This window comes from Caloenas nicobarica, chromosome 19 (genome assembly GCF_036013445.1).
Source record: "Caloenas nicobarica isolate bCalNic1 chromosome 19, bCalNic1.hap1, whole genome shotgun sequence".
Lineage (NCBI taxonomy): Eukaryota > Metazoa > Chordata > Aves > Columbiformes > Columbidae > Caloenas > Caloenas nicobarica.
The window spans coordinates 1,629,111-1,656,889 of record NC_088263.1 but is presented as its reverse complement, the minus strand read 5'-3'; the positions used below and the strand labels follow the sequence as shown (position 1 = coordinate 1,656,889).

The 27,779-nt window shown below is 48.7% G+C and overlaps 1 protein-coding gene across 10 annotated transcripts in view; it reads left to right on the top strand.

Moving 5' to 3' along the window:
• ZNF618 (zinc finger protein 618) overlaps window positions 1-27,779 on the top strand; it is a 173,579-nt gene that overhangs the window by 73,354 nt on the left and 72,446 nt on the right. For 5 of the 10 annotated variants that reach the window (XM_065648302.1, XM_065648303.1, XM_065648306.1 and 2 more), the window contains exons 3-5: window positions 17,037-17,293; window positions 21,557-21,652; window positions 24,543-24,620. In XM_065648302.1, the coding sequence (XP_065504374.1) occupies window positions 17,037-17,293; window positions 21,557-21,652; window positions 24,543-24,620 (431 nt within the window). The remainder of the gene's footprint in view (window positions 1-17,036; window positions 17,294-21,556; window positions 21,653-24,542; window positions 24,621-27,779) is intronic. The other 5 variants (XM_065648310.1, XM_065648309.1, XM_065648308.1 and 2 more) reach the window with 1 other exon arrangement.

The following is a 27,779-nucleotide window of genomic DNA, read 5'->3' as shown; positions in this document are numbered from 1 at the left end:
GTTTTTCCCAGTATCTGATATGAGCCTTCCCTGGCACAACTTGAGGCCATCTCCTCTCATCCTGCCACTTGTTCCTTGGGAGCCAGGACCAAAGCGTGGCTTTGGTGACACTTGGATTTACCTGGTCCTGTGTGTGCTCAAAGCTGGTTCCTGGTTCTCAGCCATCCATGAGCAAAGTGAAAAACTCATCTCCCAGGTGTAAAAGGTTTTGTGGTAAAAACAGATGGAGATGTAGGAGATGAGAGATACCAGGCTGGAAGTCGGGACAATGGTCAGATGCACCAGGGAGGGGAGCGCATGGCCCAGGAAGGGGAGTAGCTGCAGCGGAGCACGGAAACATCCACGAGAGCTGGAGAAGATGGTGGGAAAGTCAGGGAAGCACTTCAGTGTGGCAGAACGATGCACAGCTCACGGAGGGGACTACTGGAGCACCCCAGGCATGTTTGTGGGTTGCATCAGCATGGACAGGGGATGACACACAGCAGCTGGGAGCTGAGGAAAAAATCCAGCGTGGTATGGAGGGCTGCACCCTGTCCTGGCATCATCTCCATCATCTTCCTCAGTGAGGGGGCACAGCGGTGTGGGCAGCCCCCAAATGCCACAGTGGCACAAGTGGTGAAGCTGTGATGGTGGGGGAGAAGCCACGGTCGCCGTGATCTGTGTGTGCAGAGCGAGGCCACCGCCGCTGCACCCAGACAAGGTTTGCCGGTCGCCGCTGCGGGGCTCGGTGCCGCTCCCCTGCCCGGGGCCACCAGCGCTGTGTGGAGCAGACCCCGGTGAGACACGAGGCTTTTGTCGTGCAGCGAAGCAGTGAGCCCCAGCGCTCCCGTCCAGCGCTGCCTCCTTCACAGCTCGAGCAGCATTTCACATCCTCCCCTTTGCGCTGCCAGCCATACCGTCTCTCCGCTCTCCGTGTGCCCGAGCACCCACCCGTTCCCGCTGGAGACCTGAAGGCGCTGCTGAAGTTTTATCCGTCGGGTGAAGCGCATCCTTCCACGTTAAAACTCTGCTGCTTTCTGATCTCCAGCATGCTGCACTGCGGGGTCCTCCCCTGGCTCCTGCTGCTGAAGATGCACCGAGTGCTCCCTCCGCAACAGCCACAGACCCTGCCCGGCGCCCCGGCTGCTCCGCTCGCGGATCAGGATGAAATACCCTCGTTACCGGCAGCTTTTCGGTACAGCGGTGCTGCCCGGCACTGAACGCTCCTGGGGCGCCTGCTGGGTTGGACTCGGCAGGGGTGGGTGGGGAGATTTCGCCAGTGGGCAGCAGCACCAGCATTTTGTGTCTTACACAGAGTAAAATTTATCCTTTCTCATTTTTGGGATGGCTCATCAGTGCGGCCAAGCAGCGCTTGTTCTGGGACCCTGGGAACTGGCCTGAATGAAACATTGAAAGGGCGCAGGCCGAGGAGCGAGGGGAAGGGAGCCGGGCATCGTTTCCTTCCCCTAAGCTCTTTATTCTGGCTTTTAATTTGATTTTGTAGCTCTCACCAGAGGGTTTTGCGGAGGAGGTGGGTGAGCGTGTTCTCCATGTGGGGTGACCCCTGGCGTGTCCCCTCTGGGCCTCCTGAGGTGCCCTGGGGCCCAGCGCCTGAGTGTCCTCCTGGGCCTGAGCGGTGGTGTCCCCAAGGCGGGCGCTCGAGCGCCCGTCGGGGTGTCGGAACTTCCGTTATCCCTGTTATTTTGTACGTACTAGAGAAGAAGTGTGAGGATGGCCATCGGTTTTTCTTTTCTAAAAGCGGAAACAAAATCCACTTCAGCATCTACCTGACTGAACAAAAGACGGCGAGAAAAGGGGAAATGACCAAGTCTGTTTAAGAAAAAAATAAAATGAAATAAAAATTTAATATTTCAAGAAAGCTCTGTTAGTGACCGAAGGTTGAAAACTGGCTTTGATGATATCTGTGGGGCCGTTCATGGCTGGAGATACAAGGTAGATGTTTTTCAAAGTTGTTGCTGCTTGAAACTCTCAGTAATTGCAAACTATCAAGGAAGCTTTTAACGATTAATTCATATCAGTAAAAAATATAAGCTAAATCAGGTTGCCAGGACAACTTTACCTTTCTGCAACTTTTTTTTCTTTTTTTTTGCTGTAGCATGCTTGATCTTGATGTGGTGACGGTAGTATTGGGTCGATCCTATTTTTATTTATTTATTGTATTGAATTGATTTTATTCTGTTTCAAGTAAATGTTTAAAGCTCTGCAGGCACATGTTCTTTATGATCTTATCACCCCTGCGGCTCTGACGGGGCCTGGCTGCTGCCTTTGAAATAACACGGTTCAGCGCGCGCAGCTGTTTGCAGCTCAGAATTAGTGGTGGCAGAAAGCGCTCGCTGTTCTCCTACTTTATTAACGCGTGTGTGGTTCCTGGACCTCACCGTATGCTTATTAGTGGGAAATTTTAAAAAGTGAAGACAATTATTAGGAGCATAGAAAAAAACTCCTTCGTTTAAGGGAGCTGGAAGAGGGATGGCTGTTTGCCTTGGAGAAGGTGACAACGTGACAAAGCTGCGTGTGTTTTTGAACACGCCAGAAAAGGTAGATCAGAGACTTCTCTCTTCCTTTTGCGAGACAACAAGAGGCAGTCAAGAAAATTAAAAGGCAGCGAATTAAAAGCCGATAAAAGGCAGGGCGTTTTCCTGCGTGACGGGCAGTCAGCTGTTGGCGCATCGCCCTGAGTCGGGCGCTCGAGGCGGCTCAGAGGGGGCACAACTGGAAGGTGACATCAGAAGGTGACATCAGGAGGTGACACGGGCACTTGTGGCTGAGGGACGTTGTCTGGGGACCCTCACGCTGCTGCTGTCTGCTGGGAAGTTTCTTGAAGCTTCTTCTGAAGGCCCTTCTGCACGAGGTGGAGCAGATCGGATGCGAGGCGCTGGTGTGAGTGTGTGTGACAGTCCGGGAGGGACGCGGGGGACAGCGCTGGGAGCTGCAGACCCCGGGGTGATCGTTGGGAGTCTCCGTAACGCTGTCGTAAAACTAACTACTTACCAGTAATTAATGTCAGCATTCAGATGGTGGGCTCTGGAACTTGACAAGAAATAATTGAAAAACCAAATGTGCAATTATGTCTGACAAGCAGCGTGTGCTTTTCTTGGTCACCAGAGCCTTGTGTAGTCATGTGTTAGACACGGTTTTATATAATTATTATTGTTTATACGGTGGGTGTCAGAGGAAGGAAGAATTTTAGCTTCAAGTCCTCCGTTGGCTATTTATTTTAAAGTCATTAGATTTGTTTTCAGACTTAACTGCGCTTAATGTGCGAGACTCCTGCTGAATAAATCAGACCCTGATATAGGAGCTGCATCTGTTTGCGGAGGGAACGGCGCCAGCTGGAAGCTCAGGCCCCGTCTGCAGCCGGGCTGTCACCAGCCGGGAACCCGCTCGCAGCACAGATGTAGCTGAGCAGAAAAAGCACGTTCTGGTCCCGAAACGGAGGGAAAATCCCAGACTTTCGGGGTTTGTGAGCTGGCTGTGAGGACACGGGTGGGTTGCATCTTTATTGCAGTGGCTAAGAGCACTGTGGTAGAGGTCGTGGAAGGTGTGGGAGGTCTCTGGAGGTGGAGGTCCAGCAGAGTAGAATCATAGAATCATTTTGGTTGGAAGAGACCCTCAAGATCACGGAATCCCAGAATGTCAGGGGTTGGAAGGGACCTCAAAAGCTCATCCAGTCCAATCCCCCCGCCGGAGCAGGAACACCCAGATGAGGTTACACAGAAGGTGTCCAGGCGGGTTGGAATGTCTGCAGAGAAGGAGACTCCACAACCTCCCTGGGCAGCCTGGGCCAGGCTCTGGCACCCTCACCATGAAGAAGTTTCTTCTCATATTCAAGTGGAACCTCCTGTGTTCCAGTTTGCACCCATTGCCCCTTGTCCTATCACTGATTGTCATCGAGTCCAACCATAACCGAAATCCTAGCACTAACTCATGTCCCTGAGAACCTCATGTCTGTCTGTCCAACCCCTCCAGGGATGGTGACTCCACCACTGCCCTGGGCAGCCTGTTCCAATGCCCCACAGCCCTTTGGGGAAGAAATTGTTCCCCAGATCCAACCTCAACCTCCCCTGGTGCAACTTGAGGCCGTTTCCTCTGGTCCTGGCGCTTGTTCCTGGGGAGCAGAGCCCGACCCCCCCTGGCTCCAAGCTCCTTTCAGGCAGGTCAGAGATCAGAAGGTCTCCCCTCAGCTCCTGTTCTCAGCTGAACCCCCAGCTCCCTCAGCCGCTCCCATCACACTTGTGCTCCAGCCCCTCAGCAGCTCCGTTCCCCTCTCTGAACTCGGTCCAGCACCTCAAGGCCTTTCTTGTGGTGTCTTTCTTGTCTAAGGGCTCTGCGGTGCTGGCCTGGAGGGAGGCAGAGCCCTGTACAGCTGTCCAGCGGGTGCTTCAGGCTGGGACATCGAGGTGTCAACATGCCAGACCAAGCCATGGTGCTTAGGTAGTCTGGTCATTTCAACCTCTGCCTTCAAAGGTGGGATTTTCCAGCTGGAGGAGAAGGTACAGAGAAGTGGTTGCACTTACCTCCTTCTCAGTTCACCCTTCTCCAGCCTCACTGGTGGCGTCTTTCCCTTTCCTCTGCATGGTTCTTGCTCTGTCCTTTGTGGACATGTCCTCCCGAGCAGCTCCTGTAACCCAAGGGCTGCTCTGCCTTGGGATGGCCCCAGCTCTTCTGCAGGCTCGTCTCCCAGCTGGCCAGTCCTCACCAGCTCCCCAGCATTCGAGGAGGACAACATCTGTGCGTGCCCAAGCTGGACATTGAGATCCTCCTAACCTTGGGAGAGGGCTCCACACCCCATGGTGGGACACGCCAAGGGCTGAGTGTTTCCCAGAAGCAAAACCATTTAAATTGTTTCCCCCTTCTTTAAAAGGCCACCTGTGGGATTTTCATTCCCAGAACTTGAAGAGCTTCAGACTCATCCTGTGTCAGAAGCAGAGAAAACTATTAATTATGAGGCGAGGTATTTAATAAGCCATGGTGCTCTCAGAAGGACTCTCACCAGCCATCTTCAGAAACAAACAAACCAACCAACCAAAACCCCTGCAAAAAGTCCCCACTGGCCAATTTAACAAAGCAGATAGTTCAGTTCTGTACTGCAGCCAGCACAGAAGACGTGGGAAACCCAGGCAGGTTTTCTTGAAACCCAAAAAAAGGTCAAATGTACAGGTATGAAGAGACGACGGCGCCCAGATACATCCTGGCTCCCATGGGACCGGTGTGTTTTCCGTGTAATCCACGCAAATTTGCCAAACGCCAGAGCCTTGGAGGCCTTTGATGGTGTGAGGTGGAGAAACGTCCCTTTCTGGAGCCCTAAAGTACCAAGATGCGGTAGCTGTAATGTCTTCAGCAAAGCCGAGTTGCCAGGAAATAATTTTCTTTGTGTCAGGTCCTCTCCTGGCCAGCTTGGGGTTGTTCTGGTGACGCTGCAGAGCCTCATAGCTCATGTATCTCCAGCAGCAGGACGTTGTCCACCTCATTTGTATCACGCCCCAGCCGGGGGGGTTTCCCAGTCCCGAGGTCCCGTCTCCTCCTCCGTCCATCTTTTCCCATTGCTCGTTTTATATCCTTCATCTTGTGCCAGGCCCTGGTTCTGCTGGCAGGTCAGTGACCGTCTTGGGGGACCTGTGGACATTTGCAGACAGTTGTCACCCCCTCAGTCATTTCTTAATCAAGCAACATAAAGTTCTTTCACCAATATAAATAAACACTTAATCTATTCTCTTTGGTTTTCTCTGAATTTCTCTCTCTCTGTTGACATTTCCACGCTTGAAAATTTAAAGACGCTAGCAGCTATTCTATTATCATCGTAAATTTAGTTTTTAACCTGCATCATTTATATGTCGCATTTTTTATCTGACTGAATTCTTTTGCTTTTGGCAAACAGCGCGCATTTGTTTTTTTGTTGGATAAGCCAATTTTTTTTTTTTATATTTGGTTAGACTTTCCTCTTCAAACCATCCTCAAGATATTCCTAATAAGGACTGAAGGGAATTTGTTTTGCTAATACCTTAGGAATTCTTTGCAGCTCTTGACTATTGTTCTGGTTTGTATTTTAATGTTTAATTTCTAGAGAAGAGGCAGCCTGATTTGGTCCTGTAGCTTGCCTTTTTTGAAGGATTTGGAGCTGCCGAGCATCCCTTGAGTAACGCACGCACGATTAAATTCCTCTTACACTTACTGAAGCGGTGTTTGTTGTCAGGAAAGGTTGTGGGTTTTAGTAGACCAAGATAACTGGAAAAATTATGCTGCATTGTTTGTTTGTTTTCCCCAGATTTTAGCACTGACACCGCACCATACAAGCAAGTATTGCATTAGTTATTTGGGGCTTTTTTAAAAGCTGTTGGTTTTGGGTTTAAGACCTGGCTGCCCTTAAAGGCAGGTACTGATCCGACTTGAGGCACGTCTCTTCTAAAAAGCCTTCAAGTCCTTCTGAATTGATGAACTCCGTAACAATATTGGTATTTATTGAGGAAATTTCTTCCAGGAAGACCTATATGGCAGTTATTGTTATATTTGTGTCTGCAGAAGGTTGTGTCCTGATACTCTGATTTAAATTTGTTTTAGGAGGAGAAAGCAGAAAACTTAAACATGACTCAGACAATGGCAGAGTTTTGAGCTGCTTTTCTTGCCTCAGATGTTTTCTTTGCCTGCCTAATTAGTATGATGTCCCCAAATTTAATCACTTGATTTGGAGCATGGGCCTCACAGCCTTCGAGAGTCGCACGTTTGTCCTGCTTAGCTTCAGCTTATTTTGGTCGGTTTATGAGTGATCAGTGCGTTCAAGAAGGTCTTGTATGGATCCACCAGCCTTATGAAGAAAAACAACCAGTCAACCAAGGATCCAGCCTGTGGACCATGGACAAAACAAGATTTGAAGTAACACTCGAACGTAGGAGTGACCTGGATGTCCTTGAAGCATGAGGTTCACATCAGCACATTTCATGTGGAAGATGCTCTGAAGCTCTGATCAGCTTTTCCTTTTCTTCTGTTCAATCAAGTCTTCACTCCCCTACTTGCTGATGGAGGAAGGAGTTCCCGTTCCTTAAAATAACTTCAGAGTGTGAGTGAACAGGTTTTTCCTATAACGTTTGCTTTCAGAGGTTAAACCCATGCTTGGAGAACATGCAACGGCATCTTGGAAAACGATAATTGTGAAGAGAACGGAAATCTCCTGGTGGAACATGAGTGACCATGAACTCCCTGTACAACCCTGTGAGCAAGAGAAAATTGGAATTTTAGATGCATGCACCAGCACGTGCTGCCACCATGTGTGTCATTAAGAGTGCTGGGGGCATATTTGTCCTGCCCAGGTGTCCATGCTTTGAAATGTGGACAGGTTCCCAAATGCTCATAGAAAGAGTCAAGAATTAGAAGGCACATTTTAGCCTGTATGCAGTAGACATTAGGACAATGCGTTCGCTTTGCTTCGTTAAAGAGACGGCAGAAGAGGTTGTTCCCTGCTATGGAGAGTGATTCCTGGTGGCAGAATCTCTTTTCCAGCAAAGCAAGTGCATTGTGGCTCAATGGCTGGAGGCAGCAATCCACGTGGCAAGTGTGGTGCCTCTTTGGGAAAATAATGATTTAGAGGAGGAATCTTGAAATGTGATAATTACTCCAGCTCTTCACACATCAAAATCAAGACAGCCTCTCAAAAAAAGGCACTGGCTGAAGCTGCAGGTGTAGTTTTGAGAAGGAACAGCTCTGCGCTGTGACCTGGAGGTTGGGGGGGATGAGCTGGTTGGTCTCTTTGGCTTTCAGGTCTGCAAGGGGACATCTGAAAGCTGAAGCAGGAGGCACGGAGACTAGGAGTGCTCAGCTGTAACGCTGGAAAAAGTAGCTCCTGTCTTTTCTGTCTTTTAGCCCTGAATTTCAAAATCTTTTGGCTGAGTAAGGTCTGCAAAGGAGATGTCCCTGATGAAGGACACCAGGCTGCTCCTCTGCTTGCTGACCTGCTCCTCTGGGGAAGGGGGAGGAAGGCCACCACAAATAATTTATCGGACAAGCAGATTTGAAATTTACATCTCTCTTCTTCTGCTTGCATCATCTCTGTGTAAAACACGAGTTCATTTACATCTGTTCTGCCCATCCCACTTCCCTTGGCTCCCATCATGGCAGGAACCTTCTGGTTCTTTTGAAACCCTGGCAGACATCTGTAAATTGAGCCCAGTTTCAGCCTCCCCAATCATTTGTTTCCTTTTCTTCTTGACAACCGATGCCTTTTGATTTGGCCTGGAGGGAGCCAACTGCGCATCGGTTTCAAGAAGATGAGTCGTAACATCATATTGATGATATTGTCCTGGTGGGCTCTGCAAAGCGTGTTCCACCAGGTGCCCGCTGCACGGTCCTCATCACTGTGCTCTTCTGAACCTCTTTGGTCCTGCAGACCAGGAGAGCGCCCCAAGGGCTGAACCAGAATGTGTTTCAGGAGTGTAAATGGGCACAGAGCATGTGAATTTGGGTATCACCATCATTGATATCGTCGAGGCATTAGTGACGTGTCTCTGGTTCCTCCAGCTCGAGTGGTGTCCAGGAAAAATCTGAAGATGCTTTGCATTTGCTGGTGGGGCAGAAGAGCTTCGTTTGTAGGTGTTCATTCAGAGCGGTGTGTCCTCTGCCACATTTGTTTCCTTTTCCTCTCCTTTTGAGGAGAAAATACACAGGAGCCGACGTCGAAGACTGATTCTCCACTGATCTCACTTTGCCCCTCCCCAGAAGCTCAGCAGGATGTGTGCTATAAAAATAGCCTCATTAGAAGCCATCTGAGTACATATGCAATCACAGATCACTCAAAAGGGAGCACAGAGCATGCATGTTTCTGTTGCTGTCTTCAGAGAATTACATGACAAATTATTCCTAGCTGGAAGAAATGTCCTTTTATAATTGGGTTTTTTTCTCATTCTTTCATAAGGGAGGAGTGTGTGTTTTTTAAGTAGCTTTTAGTCACTTTCATTATTTATGAGAATGCTACTCCAGATCAGAAAAAGCAAACTGCAAACGCGAGTTTCTTCTGGCTGCAGCAGCTGACGGGCCCCGTTTGCTTTCAGTCATCGCCGGTTCCGCTTATCACAGCCAGAAAGAAACTCTCGCCAAAGAGGAAAACGGCACCAGATTGCAGCTCCTTGGTTTGCACCCCCTTCCCCTCCTTTCCTTCTTCCACAGGAGAGCGGCGGGAAGGGGGAGCCGTGAGCTCCGTGGGTCAAATGTTACCGTGCAGAGAAGATCGGTGTGAACAGTCAGTTGTCTCCTTTCTGTCCTTCCATCTGGAGGAGCAACTTGCATTGCCCTTGTGTTGCTCCTCGCAGTGGTGCTGGTGAGCTGTCATCAGTCTGTTGAGCTTTAAAGCCAAAATTGTACTTCTGGTGTAGTCGTTTGTCCACATTGTGCTGCATCATCTGTCCGTGCTAAAGCCTTGAGCCTTTGAATCATACCCTTGAGCCTTGGGTCCTAGAATCACAGAACAGTTTGGTTGAAGGGCCCTCCCCAGCTCCCCCAGTGCCCCCCTGCCACGAGCAGGGACATCTGCACCAGCTCAGGTTGCTCAGAGCCCCGTCCAGCCTGGCCTGGGATGTCTCCAGGGATGGTTCAGCCACCACCTCTCTGGCCAACCTGGGCCAGGCTCTCACCACCCTCAGGGGCAACGATTTCTTCCTCATGTCCAGCCTGAATCTCCCTCCTTTAGTTTAAAACCATCGCCCCTTGTCCTGTCACAACAGGCCCTGCTCAGAAGTCTGTCTCCATCTTTCTTATGGGCCCCTTTTAAGTCCGGAAGGGCTGCACTAATGTGTCCCCGGAGCTTCTGTTCTCCAGCTGAACCCCCCAGCTCTCTCAGCCTGTCCTCCCAGCAGAGCTGTTCCAGCCTCGGGTCATTCCCGGGGCTCCTCTGGCCCCTCTCCAGCAGGTCCATGTGTGTCCTGTACTGTCCTGAGCTGTCATGGCTGTAGGACCAAGGGAAGCTGTATCTAAGTGGGTCCAGGAACCCATTTTTACCACTACCTTTCCAGTTCCCCACAATGAGTCTTCATCAAGGCCTCCTTAAATCTCTTCTGCCTTCACATGCTTGTATTTGACATGAAAGTGGCCGTAACATCATCGGAAGATGAAAGTCTGATGATCAAAGCCGGCAGCAACGTTGAAATGAGCATTGTGAGATGGCAGAGCTGGTAATACAGTAATTGGCTACGTGGCCTACTTAGTCACAGGAGTGATACATGCAAGTGCGATATTTGTTTGCCTCTTTAATGTTCAAAATCTGTAGAGTCTGTTCTGGAAAGTGAAACAGAACCTCACCTGTAGGAGCAACCACGGATGCCGTTGAGCGATGGTGTGAGCTGTGTGTGATCCCAAGGCTTCTGTCTCCTCAGCAAGGACTCCACAACTCAATAAAGACAAGACATTAAACAGTGCAGGAGTTTGATATTCCCCAGGAAAGCTCGAAGACATGGAGGAGTTTGATGCACCCTGGGAAGGCGGTCAGGTTTAAGCCAGATGTGCCTGTGCACTCTGCTGATCTCTGGTCTGATTTCTCTGAGAAGTTTTTGTCCTGTACAAACAATGCTTTGTTTGAAGAATGTCCTCTTCCCAGGAAGCGTCACGCCGTGGATGTTAAATGCAGGTTGGACCTGCAGAGGAAACTGCAGTTGATCCCTGGAAGGTCACACTTGAACACCCTAAAATTGCATCTTTTCACCCAGAAGAGTGACGGCATGAGGCTGGGCACTGCGTTCAGAGCCACCACGAGAGGGATGGCCGCAGGTACCCAGGAGTGGGGTCTGACCCGTGGTAGGTTCTCCCTTGTGCGCTGCTGCCTCCACCCAGCGGAGGCTCTGCCCTCGTCACTGGTACCAGTGCGTCACCCAGCCCTGCCCCGCAGGAGTCAGAGGATGGGGCTGGTCTCTGTGTTAGCGCAGTGGGAGCTCTGTGCCTCGTGGCCACCTCATGGTTCGTGCTGGGGAGTGCTTCTGCTTCCAGGACCAAGTACCGAGATTTGGCTTAGCTGATGACCCAGAAGCTGCTTAATCCTCTTCTCTCTGCGTGTCCCCACCCAAAACCAGTAAGACTTGCTTCCAGCCTTGGGATCTGCAGAACTGAAGATTCACTCTTGTTTGTACTCATCCTGGTTTTGACACTTTCTGGCAGTCGCACATCAGCTCTGGTGGTGCTGCAGGCAGGGGAGAAACAGCAGAACCAGGTCTGGACACGGGGCCAAATTTCTTCCCTGCACCAGGCAGTGTGTTCTCTGCCACCGTGGCTCTCAAGGGGAATTTCTAGACAAATATGTTCTGGATCTGCTACTGCTTTATCCTCATCTCTAACTGGAAGCTCTTTGTGCTGCTCAGAAGCTGGGGAGGCAATATCCAGCATGGCACCAGGCAAGTGTGGTGTTCTGGGCTTGCAAGGGATGCAGCATCTGAGGACCAAAGGGGTGGTAAAGAAATGATGCTTCATTGGGTCAGATCTTTTGGGTCAGCATGCATGTTCCCTCCTGGCTTGCTGGAGTCTCTGGTGAATGCTGTCTTCTGAGTGAAACCCGGTTCTGCTGCAGCTGTGCACGTACTGCTCTGCGTCCCATCTGGAGTTTTCCAGGGTTGGGAATTTCCTTTTCTTTCCTGTTTTGAATTGTGGTGTTGGTCCTGTTCCCATTGTCAGACCAGGAGGCTTCAAACTCTGCTGTCCCATGAGGTTTGTTCCTTCAGCCCAGCTCCCTCCTGCACCCTGGGAACAATTATACCCAGGTCGGCACAGCGTCACCTCAGCAAATTGGGTAAATGAGCTTCAGATCCAAGACGCCTGGACTGATCCTAGTTTTGCTCTAGTCACCGGAGCACTAACTGGATTTCCTGAAGAAAGCGGCCTCCATGGATTATGCTCTTGCCAGGAGAGCTGTCTCTCCCACCACTGCTGCCGCCTCCTCCCTCCAAAGCTGTGTATCCTTCAGCGGAGCCACCAAGTGAATTGTCCAGGAACTGTCACTGGGCAGTGATGCTCACTGCTACACCGTGCCATTGGGGACCATTTTCTCTGTCACTGCTGGCAAGAGGCTGGTAAGAGTCAGTCCCATCACCTGCCAGGATCTTATTGTGTGGTCTTCAGACACGTTCTCCTGTGTAGTCTGTCCATCAGTCCTTTGGAGGCTGTAAAGACAGAGACAAAGAAGATACTCTCCAGATGCATGGAAGGTAGGAGAGGTCCATCACCTTCACCTGCTGTTTTCAGCAGCTGGTCATGCTCCTCTCCTGCATCATATGCGCTAATCCTGGCTCCTCTATCCCCTGTGTAGCACATCCGAGGTGAGGAAAGCAGGGCTGGGGCTGTGTTGCTGTTTGATTCCGCTTATTTTAAGGTATTTTGCGAAGCCATAATGTTCCCCTGGACACAGAGCTGGAGAGATTCAGCAGTTGAAGTTGGGCTGAAGCCTGACATCTGCAAGATATGAAATAATACGAGTGACATGAGAAACACAGCTTTTCCTTCTTAAGCAAAACAGAAGAAGGTAGCTAAGACTAAGCTGTGAAGAAGGTCACTAAAACTGCTCTCAGGAGGTGTGGGACCAGTTTCAGCCCGGTGCAGGTCAGCAGCAAAGCCTGCGTTCAGGGATGGTGGTTCCCACATTTTGGCTCATATAATCCTGACACTGGGGCCCCTGGTCCTGGGAAATAGGATCTGGCTTGTGCAATAAAACGCCGACACCTCAGGGTGTCAGCAGAGAATGTGTGTCCTGGGGCTGCGGTGGCAGAAGGGGGTCGGAGCGGGGCGCAACAAGGGGATGCTGCCGAGATGCGAGCGTCAGTCCTTCTTATTGGTATACATGCATATATGTGTGTGTGTGCATATACAGAAACACATCTACATATATATATATATTCTTAGAAATATATATGGTCTGAAAAGTATCTTAATGCTTATAATTTATTTCCTTTTCCCCACCCTGAGCTCCGTTCGCCGGGGTCTGCGCGGTACGTGGGTCTGCACAGGGCTCTGTGCTGGGGCACTGGGGTGCTGTGGGTTCACCTCCCCAACACACACACATCTGTATCCATTCTGTAACCTGGGAACATCTGGCTGCTGCCTTCATCTCTCTTAGAAAGTGTCCGAAGACAGAGAAGGTCTCTCTTGTAAAATTGTTGGAAGATTGTTGTAAAAATCCAGCAGTGCTATGTTTTTTATGGTTTTGCTTATTCTGTCTTCAGGAGGATCAGCAGGCTCCTGTCAGGGCTTCTGTGCACTGAGTATCTGCTCAGGCTTAGAACATATGGGGCAATATCAAAGGAACAGTATTGCTTTCAGTTAGTAACTGCAGGTTTAGGTCCAACCTAAGAGCAGACAGCCCAGCCGGGAAGTTACTTTCTTGGCAGACATGGGTCCAGAAAGTCAGTGTGCATGAAAAGCAAAGGTTTTGAGAGTCCATTGGTCTGGTCTATTATAGTAATTTATATATTCCTAAAGCTTCAGGACAGCAGGTCTGGCCAGTGCACATGTGTACTGAGCCCAGGAACGCGGGGCCAGCCAGATACGGATGCTCTAGGTCTGAAGACTTGGAGAGGTTTGTTCTCCCTGAGCGCATCCTTTGGAGATGGCTGTTCCAGTGGACCACCATCTGTGCTCATATTTTCTGCCTCATTTCAGCTGGTTCCAGCTTCCAGCAATGAGCTCGTACTCTACTCCTCTCTGCGAAATTAAGGCCAGACAGTATTTCCTCTCCATGAAGATGATAATATGCTGCAATCAAATCATCTCTCAGTCTTCCTTTTGGCATGAGAAACAGATTGAAGTTATTTGGTCTCGTAAAGTCATAAAGTATCTTTTCCCAGTCTCGAACCATTTCAGTGCCTCTTTTTTGAACTTTCTCCAGCTTTTCTAATCACCTTTGAAAAACGAGGGTGCCCGGTCTGTCTGCAGCACACCGGGACTGGTGTGCTTCACTACAGCTTCGTACGGGGAGAAAATGACCTGCTTGTTCCATCTCAGGCACGCGTATCTGAAAATTGCGTTAGTCCTTGAGGGCAGCGCGTGGGTGTCAGGGTGCTGTTTGTGGGTGCACCCACGTTCCTGGACGTGTCTGACTTTGCTGTGGCTGCTCAGCTCGGGCACAAGTGGCTCATGGTGTGATGGATCCATTGGTGCTGGTGGCCCTTTCAAAGGCCATTGCTCTCCAGCCCTCCGTGGTTTACCTGGAATTTTTAGCAACACTGATTCTAAATTTAATTCCAGAGCATTAAAAGAATCTGTCCCACAGCAACCATTCCAGGAGCCCTGTGGAAATCCCAGACTCCCAGCCCGGTTGGGTTGCAGAGACCTCTGTAGATCCCCCAGCCCAGCCCCTGCTCACGCAGGGTCACAGAGCAGATCACACAGGTCGGTCCAGGCGGGTTTGAATGTCTCAGAGCAGGAGACTCCACAGCCGCTCTGGGCAGCCTGGTCCAGGCTCTGGCACCTCCCAGCAAAGAAGTTTCTCCTCATGTTCAGATGGACCCTCCTGTGTTTCAGTCTGTGCCCGTTGCCCCTCACCCTGTTGTTGGGCACCACTGAACAGGGTCTGGTCCATCCTCTGACACCCACCCTGGAGATATTGATCACATTGATCAGATCCCTCCCAGCTTCTCTTCTCCAGCTGAACAGCCCCAGCTCTCTCAGTGTCTCCTCATCAGAAAGATGCTCCAGACCCCTCAGCATCTTTGTGTCCCTCCTCTGGACTCTCTCCAGTAATTCCTTGTCCTTCTTCAACTGGGGAGCCCAGAACTGGACACAGAACTGCAGATGGGGCCTCACCAGGGCAGAGCAGAGGGGGAGGATGAACCTCCCTCAACCTGCTGCTCACACTCTTCCTCACGCGCCCCAGGTACCGTTGGCCTCTTCCCTCTCTCAGGAGCAGTGCCCATTGAGGGCAGCGTTTTTTGCAGCGCATCGCCCGTTGCTCGCTTCATGCCCCGTACTGCTGATTTGTTTTATATCCGAATGTGACATGATGCAAAGCCGGGTGCCATCAGAAGGTCTCTTGTATTCTTACCCCATTTATAATCTCCTCAGAAAGCTGTATCTTTAGCCTCAGCGCTAGTTGTATTAGCTTTTAATTCCACATCACTTGGCTCCTGCATTGATTTTCATGTTGTTTCGTCCAGGATTGGCAAGTACAGGTTGCTGTAGTATCTGTAGCTGAGGCATTTTGCCTTCGTTTGAGGTGCAAAGCTGACTTTCCCTGACTGCTTTCACCTTTCTGCCCACCAGTGGGAATCACGCCGCATTGATTTTGATCTTCCTCCACTGTCCTCGCTGAAGGAGGGATGTTTTTTCCCTCCACCCCATGGCTTTTGCTGCTTCTTTCCGTGTTTTGCATTTCGCACCTTCTCGATTCGATTGATTTGCAGTTAATCCCACCCTTTTCTGATTGCTGAATGTTTTGTGGTTTTGCTCGTGGCTGCCGCCTCTCCCTTGGCCCAGTGCGGGTGCTCAGCCGCCGGCTGAGATTGATGGACTTCTGGCCATCCAATAATATTACCATACAGACCGCCCAGCTTTCAACCACATTTTTCTCTGTCTTAATTCATCTTTCTCATTTGTAAAAGCCCTGTATGATTTTGGGAGCACATGGAGAGTACGTGTGAGGAGGATGAGAATGAGTAGGGAGGCAGGTCAAGGCTAATTCTCTCTGTTTAGGCGCTGTTAATTACACGTTTAATTCCATAATGAGAATGAAGGCATGAATAATATCTGACGATATGATGTGACTGACCCATTTGGAAACAGCAACTCCATGTCTGAGGAGGAGGTTGTGCAGTAGTTGTTGCAGAAGATCGTTCCCCTCGTTCATCTGCTCCTCTCGTCTCCATCACCCGGGATCTTTCTGGGCACTTTCTCCTGCGGTTGCAGCATTTTGATTTGTCTGTCGGCTCCGTAACCAGCGTCAGAAACCATTGCAAGTGTTAGTTTTCTAACACTTAATTCATACTCGCTCTTTCTATGATGTTCCAACCAATGAGATTTCATTCTCTTTTGCTATTGCGTGGTCTAATAACTCTCAACCGTGGTTTCAGCCCTTTTTGCAATTAGTTTTGTCTATTTATTCTGCTTAAAATGTTTTCAAGCACCTTTGGCTGTTTGCAGTGTTTACATGTCTCTAAATATGTCACAGTCTGTAAAGTCTCTGTTTCTAGGTAATCTAAGCTATTGTTATATATTTAGTTCTGATTTCTGCGCAGACTGAACGAGCGATTATTTTATCTCTGCTTTGCATGTTGGAATTTATTAGCAACCAGTCTTAAAAACAGGGAGCTCACAATGAGTCGGTGGGATGGTGCATTTGGAAAAGGAGCCACACTGACTTATTGCCTGGTCCTTATCTGTCGCGCTCAAAACCCATCTTCCTTGTGCCACTATTGCACTTGTTGATGCTGTTCTGCAGCTTTGGGGTGTCCCGTTTCCTTCCTTTCCTTAAGGGATTTTGAATATTGATTTATGAGATTCTTTTCTCCCATGAATTTCTAGCTTTCTCTTTCCAAGATGAGACAGATACTATTTCCTTCATCTGTTTCTAAATACACTGGACCCCTCCTTTCTTCTCTCTGCCTTTCCTCATCCATTATGTTTTCTCTGTTGTCTTTGATAATTGTATCTGTCCGTAACATAATAGTCTCCCTACATATCATTATGAACGCATGGAGAAGTGCACAGGGGTGGAGATAACTCCAGATTTGAAATGTCAGGAGCATATGGTTTTTCCTCTGCATGTATGGACTAGTCTTGACTTAATATTTGATGTCAGGACTGCTGGAATTGTGGTGAAATTCTGTGCTGTTGCTGAGGGGTTCGCTCAGTTTATGACTGCTGCTATTGTTTGTGGTGATTAAAGTTATTTTCAGTACCAGCAAATGGCTTTATTACTTTTTTTCTGGTTAAATTTTAATTACCATATATGACAGACACACATACCTACCCATACTTGTTTTAAATAAACTGCATTAAACCAAAGTACCTTTAATTACGTACTAGTGATGAAAAAACACTTGGCAATGAGAATTCATGTTTTCTTCTCTTTTCCCCCCATTCAGGGAGTGTTTGAAGAGGAGCCCACGGAGCCCGAAAGCAGAGGGCTCCGATTCGGCGACATCTCAGTCCTCACCCAGTGAAGAGGCTGGAATGATGACTGAGGTGAAGGTGAAAACAGAGGTACCAGATGACTACATCGAAGAGGTGATCTGGCAGGATGACACCAAAGATTCCAAGAAGAACATAAAAGATGGGCCAGGAGATGTTCCCGCGGAGATCTGTGTGGTCATAGGTGGGGTCCGCAACCAGCAGACGCTCGGTAAGCTGAGGGGTCACGCACCCATCAGTGGGTTCCCTGATCCGTGGTGTTGGGGACAGGAATGAAGCTCTGGAGAGCAGTTCCTGGAAGCTCTGTCAGAGGGACCAGAGCCAACGTGTGCATCAATCTTATGCGTATAATGATAATTTATGCTGATCAATATCTCCAGGGTGGGTGTCAGAGGACGGACCAGACTCTGTTCAGTGGTGCCCAATGCCAGGGTGAGGGGCAACGGGCACAGACTGAAACACAGGAGGGTCCATCTGAACAGGAGGAGAAACTTCTTTGCTGGGAGGTGCCAGAGCCTGGACCAGGCTGCCCAGAGCGGCTGTGGAATCTCCTTCTCTGGAGACATTCAAACCCGCCTGGCCCGACCTGTGTGATCTGCTCTGTGACCCTGCATGAGCAGCGCTGTGCTGGGGGATCTGCAGAGGGCCCTGCAACCCAACCAGGCTGAGTCGGTAATCTCAGGGCCCTGGCTCAGGATTATTGACCTTCTTTAACTTTTGCTGTGCATGTGTATCTGCTCACCCCTAAAGGCTCCACCAAGACCACGGTGTAACTATAAGAAAAAGCTTATTATCTTCTTTTGATATGTTAAATACTTGCCCATCAGTCGTGTGCAATATTCATGGTGAACCCAGGCCTGGTGGTAGGTGTGTTGGGCGTAGATAAGGAGGCAATCGGGAGGAAAGCCTGAGAAAAAGCTGCAATGTTTTGAGGAAAGTTGCTTTGAGGAAAGTGGCTGCTTTCTATGAATGATTAGAGTTAGCTCAAAATGAGGTTTTATGGGTTTCTGTTTGTTTGTTTTTCCAATCACTAGTAACATTGTGGGAATAATTTTGACTTTTGGCAGGCTGTGGTGCGCCACTTCCAAAACAGTGCTTCGTATCCCCACCCCACCTCAAGCAGTGATGAGAAGAAGCTTTTTCTTTTTTTTTCTTTTCGGTGAACGTCAGACTGTCCTCTCCTCCCACACTGGGGAAGGGGCTTTCTGTGGGATCCTGGGGTGGCACCACTCATGCTATAGGGACTCATCCATTGACTCCAACATGGAGCAGGTCCCAGCAGTGACTCTGAGAGCCAAAGCCAGTTCCTGATACAAAGACAAAAGACCACTTGGACCGCGTTTCCTTCAAGGGACTCAGGAGAAAGTTAATTTGAGCTGCCCATCGTTGCTGTTGGGTTTGGTTTGTCTTACAGCTGGGAGTGAAAAGAGGTTTCGATGTTAGATTTTCTCCTGGTTTTTGCTTGATCATTGCCTGCGCTGTTGGAGAGAAGCCCTGGAAGGTGTTGTCAGCTGGTGACTTCCTTGGGAACATCATTGTCCTGCCTGTCCCAGTAGAACAGCCACTAAGGATGGCAGGGTGGGAGGTCACTGCTATTTATGCAGGGTCCAAACATCTAGGGAAAGCCTAGGAAGGCCATAACTAACTCCAACTTAAAGATCTTACAGTTTGGAGGACATGATGGTGGAGTCACCGTCCCTGGAGGGGTTTAAAAGGCGTTTAGATGAGGCTCTTAGGGACATGGTTTAGTGCTAGAGTTGGTTTATGGTTGGACTCGATGATCCTGAGGGTCTCTTCCAACTGAAATGATTCTAGGATTCTGTGTTCTGTGTATATTCAGAGCTTTTGTGTCCCCACAGCTCTTTGAGAGGTTGGTCACTGCATGGGTGGCCTTAAAATGCAGAGGTGTCCCTGACACCCTGGGTGGGATGGGTGGAGAGATGACCACTGGCAATAGGAGCTTCTCCTTCAGCTGTTGGCCACCAGCCCTTGAGGGTTCCTGCAGATGGGAACCGTCACGTAGGACCCCATTGTCCCCATGGCTTCTGGCTGGGCAGCAGCTGCTCTGCCGATGGTGTCCCCTGAAAATGGTGGTTTCTGACTCTGGTTGACTGTATCGTTGTACAAAGTGGGCAGCGGGCTTTTGCTGTTGGCTGGCTTGGGTGTACAGCAACGTGTCGTACCAATGGAGAGCGTTGGGGACAGGCTGGGGTGTGGGGGGACGCAGTTCAACGTATAGACACCATTGGGAGAGGGACAGAGAGTTATTTACGAGTTAACAAGTGGTAGTTGAAAGCCACAGAAAGTAAGCTGGAGAACTTCTATCTGGGAGGGCCTTTTCAAATGAAATGTGCATCATATTTGTTATTTTATAGCCTCGTGCTGGGTTTCTTTAAAAGCAACTTGGTCCTGAGGTGATGGGCAGCTGGCGGCCGATGCCTTTGTGAAGAGAGGCCTGTAAGTGCCCCCATTCATCCCGCCATCCACAAAACTCCTGCTTGTTGGGGAGGTGGCTCTGAATAACTTTTCTATTTGGCCACCAAATACTGTGCTCTGTGTGGACCGGCCGTGGTGCCCAGATATCAGTTCCTTGTGGTTTCTTGAACTGGCTCCCAGTCAATTCTTCTGGTCCCCGTCCGTCCCCCCGCAGGTTCCACCGACGGGCTCTGTTGCCATCACTGCAGACGGCTGTGTGAGCGGCACAAGAAACGTCCCGTGCCTGTCGCTTCACCGGCGATTTCAGCTGCAGCTCTGGGACAGCCCAAGATTGTGAAGAGCTGAAGGTGCTGGTGCCTCCGGAGCAAAGGCTTTGTGCTCGCTGCTGCTGCCAGGAGTTTTTCTCCCTTTTTCTTCTCGAAGCCTTTCTCGCGATGTGATCTGCTAGCCCCGATCTAAATCACTTCAGCCGTGCAGAAAGGCCAGGGTTTGGTAGGGTTTTATTTGCTTTCATCAGAAAAAACCTGAGATTGGAGTTGTCGAAAGTGGTTATTTTTTATAGTGATTCATGGTGCAGGATGAAGTGTTGAATCAGAAGCAAATGAATCCCTCTCCTTCGCGTGGAAATGCGGACCCGCAGGCTGTCTCGGTTCGTGGTGCGCTGGGGACGGTCAGTTAAAGGGGGACACGGTGGTGGTGGCTTCGGGGCACACGTGGCTCCGAGTGACAGCGATCCCGCGGGGCTCAGCCTCGGGACTTGGCTGAAATACGCATTGGACGATTTATGTTTCTTTTCTGAGTCACGTGTCTCCTGCAGGAGCTTGCTATATTTATATTTTTAGTTGTTACTTGGAGCGGTTTATAACAGGGATTCCCAGCTCAGTTGCTGCTATTTGCTTGTAGCGTTTTCGTCAAATTAGGCCTGTGTGTGCTGCTTCCTGTTTGGTTACACGTCCACATGTTTCTCCCTGCAGTTTGCACCGCTCCAGACTCTGTTCCCATCCGTTTGGAGCAGCCCAGACCCCGCGCTGGGTGACAGCACATACAGCACAGCGGGATGGGCGGTGGCAGTGGCTGCAGTCCCCCAGCCCAAGAGCCGGTGCTGGTGTTTGTCCTTTTGGACTGTTTTCCTTTCGTTTGCATTTCCACAGAAGTCTTGCAAGCCCCGTGGGGTTCCCCTTTGGGCATCCCAAGCAAAGACAGGCAGCGGAGCGGTTGGCTCTGGCCCTGGGCGCCGTCAGCAGCCGACTGGTACCTTCTGCTCCATCCCCACCCCACCATAGGTCCTGCATTTCTTGCCCTGCACCACTCAGAGATGCAATATTTCCTCTTCTTCTTTTTTTCTTGCTAGCTTTGTGTGCTGGCCTTGGGCCAGGGTCATTTGAAGAGGTCCAACGCATTAACATTCCTCAGGGCAGGGGTGTCAGGAAAAAAGGCAGAGAAGTTCACCATGAAGCTGCCTAAAAAGTAGAGGAAAAGAAAATGACACTTGCATTGTAAATCAAAGAGAAAGGGGCAGAGACTCTTTGGCTGACGTGGATCATTTTCTGATGTTAGGAATAGCATCGGGTCCGTATTTGTGTTTTGGAGGACTGAGTTACCTGTGGGTTGATCAGAAGTTTTATACAAAACTATTTAAGCTCTCAATCTGGGCCGTGCTTTACGAGAAACATTCTGGAGAGGATTTTTCAAGTAATGCATTAAATCAGAAATGTTTCTAGACAAAGTGAAGAGTGAATCCTTCTGTTTTGAGACTCTCAATCTTACGTGCGCATTTGATTCATGCTGTGTTGCTGATGTCTCAGCTGCTGAGCTGCTCAGCATGTAATTCATGAGAACTTTGGGTTCTCCCTAGTTATACCAAATAAAATAGTGCTGCAGAAGTCTTAAGAAACTCTGTGTGACCTCTGACATCTTGTTACCAAGCCACAGGGAGAGATGAGTCTTGGAAATTTTTAATAGGCTTCAGCCATCATTATTCTTTGGAAATGCATCCACTTCTAGGGCTCTGTTCTAATCTTTTTTTTGCACGATTTAGATGGAAAAGCATTGGAACGTGGCTCTCCCGTTGGATACACACGAAATCGATATTCAGGGACCTGGATTTTTGACCATGCATTGAGATACACGTCCGGTATGTGATGGAAGGGTGTGAAAGTCTAACCAGGGATCAGGGAGCAAGGGAAAGCTCTGGATGCGACGCGTGTGTTGCCCAAATTCCAACTGCGAGGCTTAGGAAAAGCCTGGCAAAACGGAATGTACCGACTAACCAAAATCCTTCCCCATCTCCCTTCCTACTACAAAGAGCTTTAACCTGCATGACACATCCTGATGCGGATGAAGTCCAAGATAAACCACGACCACAGTGGCAGTGTCCAAGGCAACAAGGGCATGTTCTTTGTAAGGCCTTAACACATAGTGAGTGATGCCTTTTTTTTTTTTCCCCACTTCATCTTTCCTTCACTCTAATAACATGTTTATTGTGACAAGTCATCCCTTCCTTCTCTAATATGAGGATCTGTGCCTCTGCCCCGCAGATCTTGGTGTGCTGGGTACAGAGTTGTGGTTGTTGAGTTGTCTTGCTGCCCGCAGAACTGTAGATCTGTAACTCACTCCCCCGCAAACCCGCTGCCCACCCGGAGCAGTGACCTGCAGTCTGTGCAGGGTGGGTAGAGGTTCCCCCCTTGAGGAAGATGACTCCAGCTTTTCATACAATCAGCAGTTTGGGTTGGAACCTCCCCAGCTCCCCCAGTGCCCCCCTGCCATGAGCAGGGACATCTGCACCAGCTCAGGTTGCTCAGAGCCCCGTCCAGCCTGGCCTGGGATGTCTCCAGGGATGGTTCAGCCACCACCTCTCTGGCCAACCTGGGCCAGGCTCTCACCACCCTCAGGGCCAACAATTTCTTCCTCATGTCCAGCCTGAATCTCCCTCCTTTAGTTTAAAACCATCACCCCTTGTCCTATCACAACAGGTCCTGCTCAAAAGTCTGTCCCCATCTTCCTCATCGGCCCCTTTTAAGTACGGAAAGGCCGCACCAAGGTCTCCCCGGAGCTTGTCCTCTCCAGCTGAACCCCCCAGCTCTCTCAGCCTGTCCTCCCAGCAGAGCTGGTCCAGCCTCGGATCATTCCCGGGGCTCCTCTGGCCCCTCTCCAGCAGGTCCGTGTGTGTCCTGTGCTGAGGACCCAGAGCTGGACCAGCACTGCAGGGGGGTCTTTACCAGTTTTCCCAGTGCTCCGTGTGGGCACAGCGCTGGTTTGGGGTGCGGATGGGCATCAGGAGCGTTTTCCTATTGGTACCGCCCAACCTGGGCTGTCGCAGGGGGTCGGTGGTTGTAGGACCCTGAGGGTGGTCAGTGCGCTCGTCTGCTGGCGCTGCTGCCTCGGGGCTCCAGCTGAATAGTTTTCAGGAAGGGGTTTTGGAGGTTGGCGATGAATATAATCAGTCCTTGAGCATGGAAAATGATGCTGCCAACCTGCTGGTATCCGGGATTTCGCTTAAAAAAGCCTGCGTGGAGTGACCACGGGTGATGGCTGTCCCACATATGTGTATCTATGTATAAAATACAACTAGCTACGATAATTAAAAGGCTATGGAGCAGATAGACATAGTCAAGTGAATATATAATTATTTTTGAGTATTTTTTCAGGTGTGTACTCTTGTGTATCAGACTGTAGCGAATTGCCTCTTTCAGCATCAATGACCAAGCGGCCTCCCCAGCTCAAAAGCCAGTCCCAAGTGATGCTAACAGCGATGGACGGGGAATTCAGCGCTGTTAGGGGCTGGAAGGAAGGTTGTTTTCTTCCCAAGCTGTAAGCAATAGGGAATGGGAAGGGAAAAAAGAACATGGGTATTGCGCATTCAAAAAACACAGTTGGTTTTATTCCTGTAAGGAGCTGACTCTTGAGTAGTGCTGGGTAAGTATTGCCATAAAACGGTGTTGGGGAATATTTATTTGGATGTGTGTGTGAATGTTTTGTTCTTGTTTGTGGCTTGTCCCTGAGTTTTCCTGGTTTGCGTGGTCAGGAGGAGATTGTTTCAAGGTTGCATGAGGAAGCATCCGTGGAAATGCTACGTTCATACAAAATAATATTCAGCCTTTCTTTCTCTCACCTCCTCTTTCAGTAAGTGCTGCTCTCATCCTGATGAAGAGCACACACAGGATCACAGTTACTTACCTGCTGATGGACAGCTAAGAAATGCAGCACATATTGCAAGTGAGAGCTTGAAAGGTGAATTTATAGCCCATTCACCAAGATGGAGTGAGGCAAAAAAAGGTTGAATCAACTTAAATAACAAATCAAAGGAAATTTCTGTCTGCCTGTCCAATAAACAGAAGAGGCTAAATTCATTGCATAATTTCATCATTACTAGTGATTCTCCCAGCTCTATTTCTCTGGTTTCATTTCAAATGACTGTTTAGGGATGTGTGTTTTCTGGAATTAGAGACACAAATTGAGAAGAGAGACTACTGTGGTCATGTGCTTTTCCTTAAAAAGGTCAAAAGTTCTATTTGTATCTATTTGGTTTCCTCTGGGTGGATATTTACCAAATCTCTGTGGGTTTCTTGAGAAATTTGTACATTGTACATTTCTTGAGAAATTCTGAAAACTCCTTGCCTCAAGATAACACATGGCCTGCTTTTTTTCAGTTGAAGAGCTTTTTTTCCCATATACTAGGAACTTACTGAAAAGTAATTCAAGGTTATTTCTGTCCATAGGAAATATTAGTCATTATTATAAAATTATAAGTCAGACTATTTTGAGAGTGGCCCTTTCATGTTAGCAAAGTTATAAAGATGTAGTGAAAATGTAAGTTCAGGGTAATATGCCAAGGAATCTTAAATAAGGCTGAAAAAAGAATTGAGTCTGGGATAGTGATTTCCTGCATTTATCTCCATGAACCTTCCAAAAATTACTTTGCTGCAAACGGCATTCTTTTGTTCCCAGTTTATGGATAAGTATGTGGTGAGGTTGTTTTTCCCAATTTAATACGGTGATGTATACTTCTCTGTCTTGTTTTTCAGGGTCTTACGAGTGTGGAATATGTGGGAAGAAATACAAGTATTACAACTGTTTCCAGACGCACGTGCGAGCGCATCGAGGTATTTCACTCCTCCTCAAATCTTTGGGGACCCTGGGGTAACATTCAGGCTCAGGGGATATTTTCAGGAAGACCCTGATGTTTGCTCAACTGCTTCTCTGTTCATCACTCATTGTTTTTTCGGGTGGCCCATTCGCAGGACAGACTTTGGGGCTGGCTCAGCTTGGTGGTTCTCTACTCCAGTGGTATTTTCTGCGGTCGGGAGCAGCTGTTGTTGTGTTTGGTGCAATATTTACTGCCCGGGCTCTCTGGGGGCATCGCTGTATGTTGGGAGAGCTGCAAATCCAAAAGTTTCTCGTGGCAGATAACCCTAGCACAGGGCTGGGCATGGCCCGAGGTGTCCGCTGGGTCTCCTTGTCCGTCCCTGGTAGAAGGGGATGGGAGGATGTCAGGTCAGATATCAGCATTGCTACTCCGCTGGATTTTTATGTTAAAATCAAAATGATACTTGAACTCACCCCATGCCCCTGGTGTCAGCTGAGGTCGCTTTCCGAATGTCCCATTTGTCTGACGTATCCAGCGCTTAGTCAGGAGCGGCTTTTATTTGAATTTGCTGGAAGTCTGGCCAATTTGGTGTCGCTTAATTGCAGAAATGGGAAAGCTTTCCTTGGTGTTTTGTATAATTAGCGTAGCTTGTCTAGTTTGGAGAAATACGTATCTGAAATAACAACAGGGACTTGAAACAAGCTCGCGAGCCTCTCAGTGGCTTTATTTTCTTTGACCCAAGTTGAACGCTGAAGTCCGCGTGTCAGATGTGCAGGACCGTCTGCTTTAGCTCCTCAGGTGTAACCAGCGGTGTCGGTGCTCGTGGTCTTCAAGAAAATGATTGACTGGGATGGCTGAAGAGCACAAAGAAAACTCCTCGTGAAAAGTTTGAAAATCTGGGAATAATGGAGGCTAATGCAATATTAAATTTTAAATGTGTGAACTCGCAGAAGTCAGCAAATGCACAGCTGAAAAGTGAACGTGCATCCTTAACTTCTCAGAGTTTTGCACAATCTTTAATTGCACGGCTGTATATTTGCCATGTGCTGTTTAACATCACAGAGCCACTTCTTACCCTTAGATACCTGCAGAATTGTTTTTCAAGGCTGGTATTCCTTCTAAATACCAACACAATTCTTAAAAGTCCTTTAAATATAACTACAAAGTAGCTTCACTCTGCAGTTTAAGAAAAAAAATCCATACAATAGTGAGCAGCAGTTATTTGCTGACATGCGGAATGCTTTACTGTTGCATCACAGCATTGCAATATTTTTGCAATAATAATTGCAGTATTTAGATTTGGGACAAGGATTGCTTTTATTTTACTTCTCTACCCCAAGCACTATGGAATCCTTAATTCAGCTGGAGTTTTAGAGCTGTATTAGTGTAAGGTCACGTCCTGCTGTGTGATACAATTGATTTGTATTTATATATTTTTTTACATTTTGATCATGAAATCGTGCTATGCTATATATTAAAAGGTCTGGATGCATTGACACATACATGTACGATTGATAATCCATAGTTTTGTCATGAAATCAGGGGAGACATGACTTTACCTTTTGCTTCCAAAACCTTTTTAATGTGTAGCTACGGGAGATGGAAATTTTCAAAATTTCAAATGTGGAAATTTATTAGTAATTTTCACATCAGTGATAGAGAAGCACAATTTCTTTATGTGAAACTTAGAAAATGTTGGTTTATATTGCTGTAAACTGACGCATGTAGTAGTAACATTTAAAGAGCATTTGAATTGCCTTAAGACAATAAAAATCAAAATGAGATATTTATTCATGTACGCTCCTCAACAAGAAATCAACCTGAAACTCAGTGCAACTCTGTAAATTTGATTCTCCCAGAAACAGAACCTGAGCTGGCAGTTGAAGCAGCCGGGAAATGTACCTGTCTGCCATTGAACGTGCATGTCATGTATAGTTAGGAAAAAAAAAGGATTATTTGGAGGAAAGCCCCATGTGATATTACGCAGTGAGAATTGTACGCAGAACTGTACCAATAACCCTGCTGGAAATAGCATGAGAGTGTAAGACTGAAAGAAATTTTTGCGAAAGACGCTTTTATTGCCACGCGTAAGGTTTCGTATAAAGAAGTGGCTGGTATTGCATCATTGTACCAAACATGAGGTAACTTGGTGGTGACGCGTACACCGAGGATGTGATCCTGCACATTGCACGTTCTCTCTGTGTATCTTCGGTCCGTGTCTTGGATAAATCCACATGGCGCTGGCAACCCAGCTCCCCTCGGGCTGCTCCTCCTCAGAGAGCTGGAAATTGAGCTCCCTTGGCCTATTACGTGCAATTACCAGCTGCCAGAAACTCAGATCCCGAATCTTTTAGTCATTTCTCTTTGGCTGGGCGAGGCGGGAGCCGTATCACGGTGGCAGGACCTGGCATTCCCCCTTTGCCCAATTCATTTTCCAAGCATCAGCCGTGGTTCCCCCGAGGTCTGGGTCACCCATCAGTCACGTAATGTCTGCCTTACCCTGAAAGTTTGACTGATCCTGGGTAAACTCAGCATCAGAGTAGCTTAAGCAAACTCAGGCCCCTTTTTCTTCTCTTTAGGTGCTTTCTTCCAGGTCTTTTTGGGCATTCAAGGAGGAATATCTGCTTTTTGTGCTTTGCCGAAGGATGCAGCCCTTCCCCTTGAGCAGCCCTCTGGTTTTTGCTTTCTTGTTGGTTCCTGGGTCACTAATGGTCCTTGGCCACTGCGGGTTGGTCCTGCAGACGGACAGAGCTGGTGATGCAAAAAATTGAGCCCATGGGAGAGCAGATAGTAACTGTGTTCATCCGGTTTGGACCTTTGGGGCAGAACAACTGAAACAACCATCTGTCTGGCCAGCCCCAGTGTCATCATGCGGTGACACAACTTCTGTCCCCAGGACGGGAGGTTTGGAGGTCCCACGTTTTCCTTGCTCGGAACTGGGTTGTTTCTAAGCTGGGTTTTGTACATCTCGGTGTGCAGTGTGGAGCTGGGAGCTCTGCTGCCCTTGCTGCTCGGTCGGTCCTTACTTGTCAGTTCCTTCTGTTGCCCTGTGCAAAACTTAAATTTCTTCTCATCCTTTGAGCTGTTCAGCTCTACATTAAGACTCTCACCTGGTGCCATCACGTTTTTCTTTGTAAGGACCATTTTGGGGAGAAATTTCCTAGTTGTTTGGGTT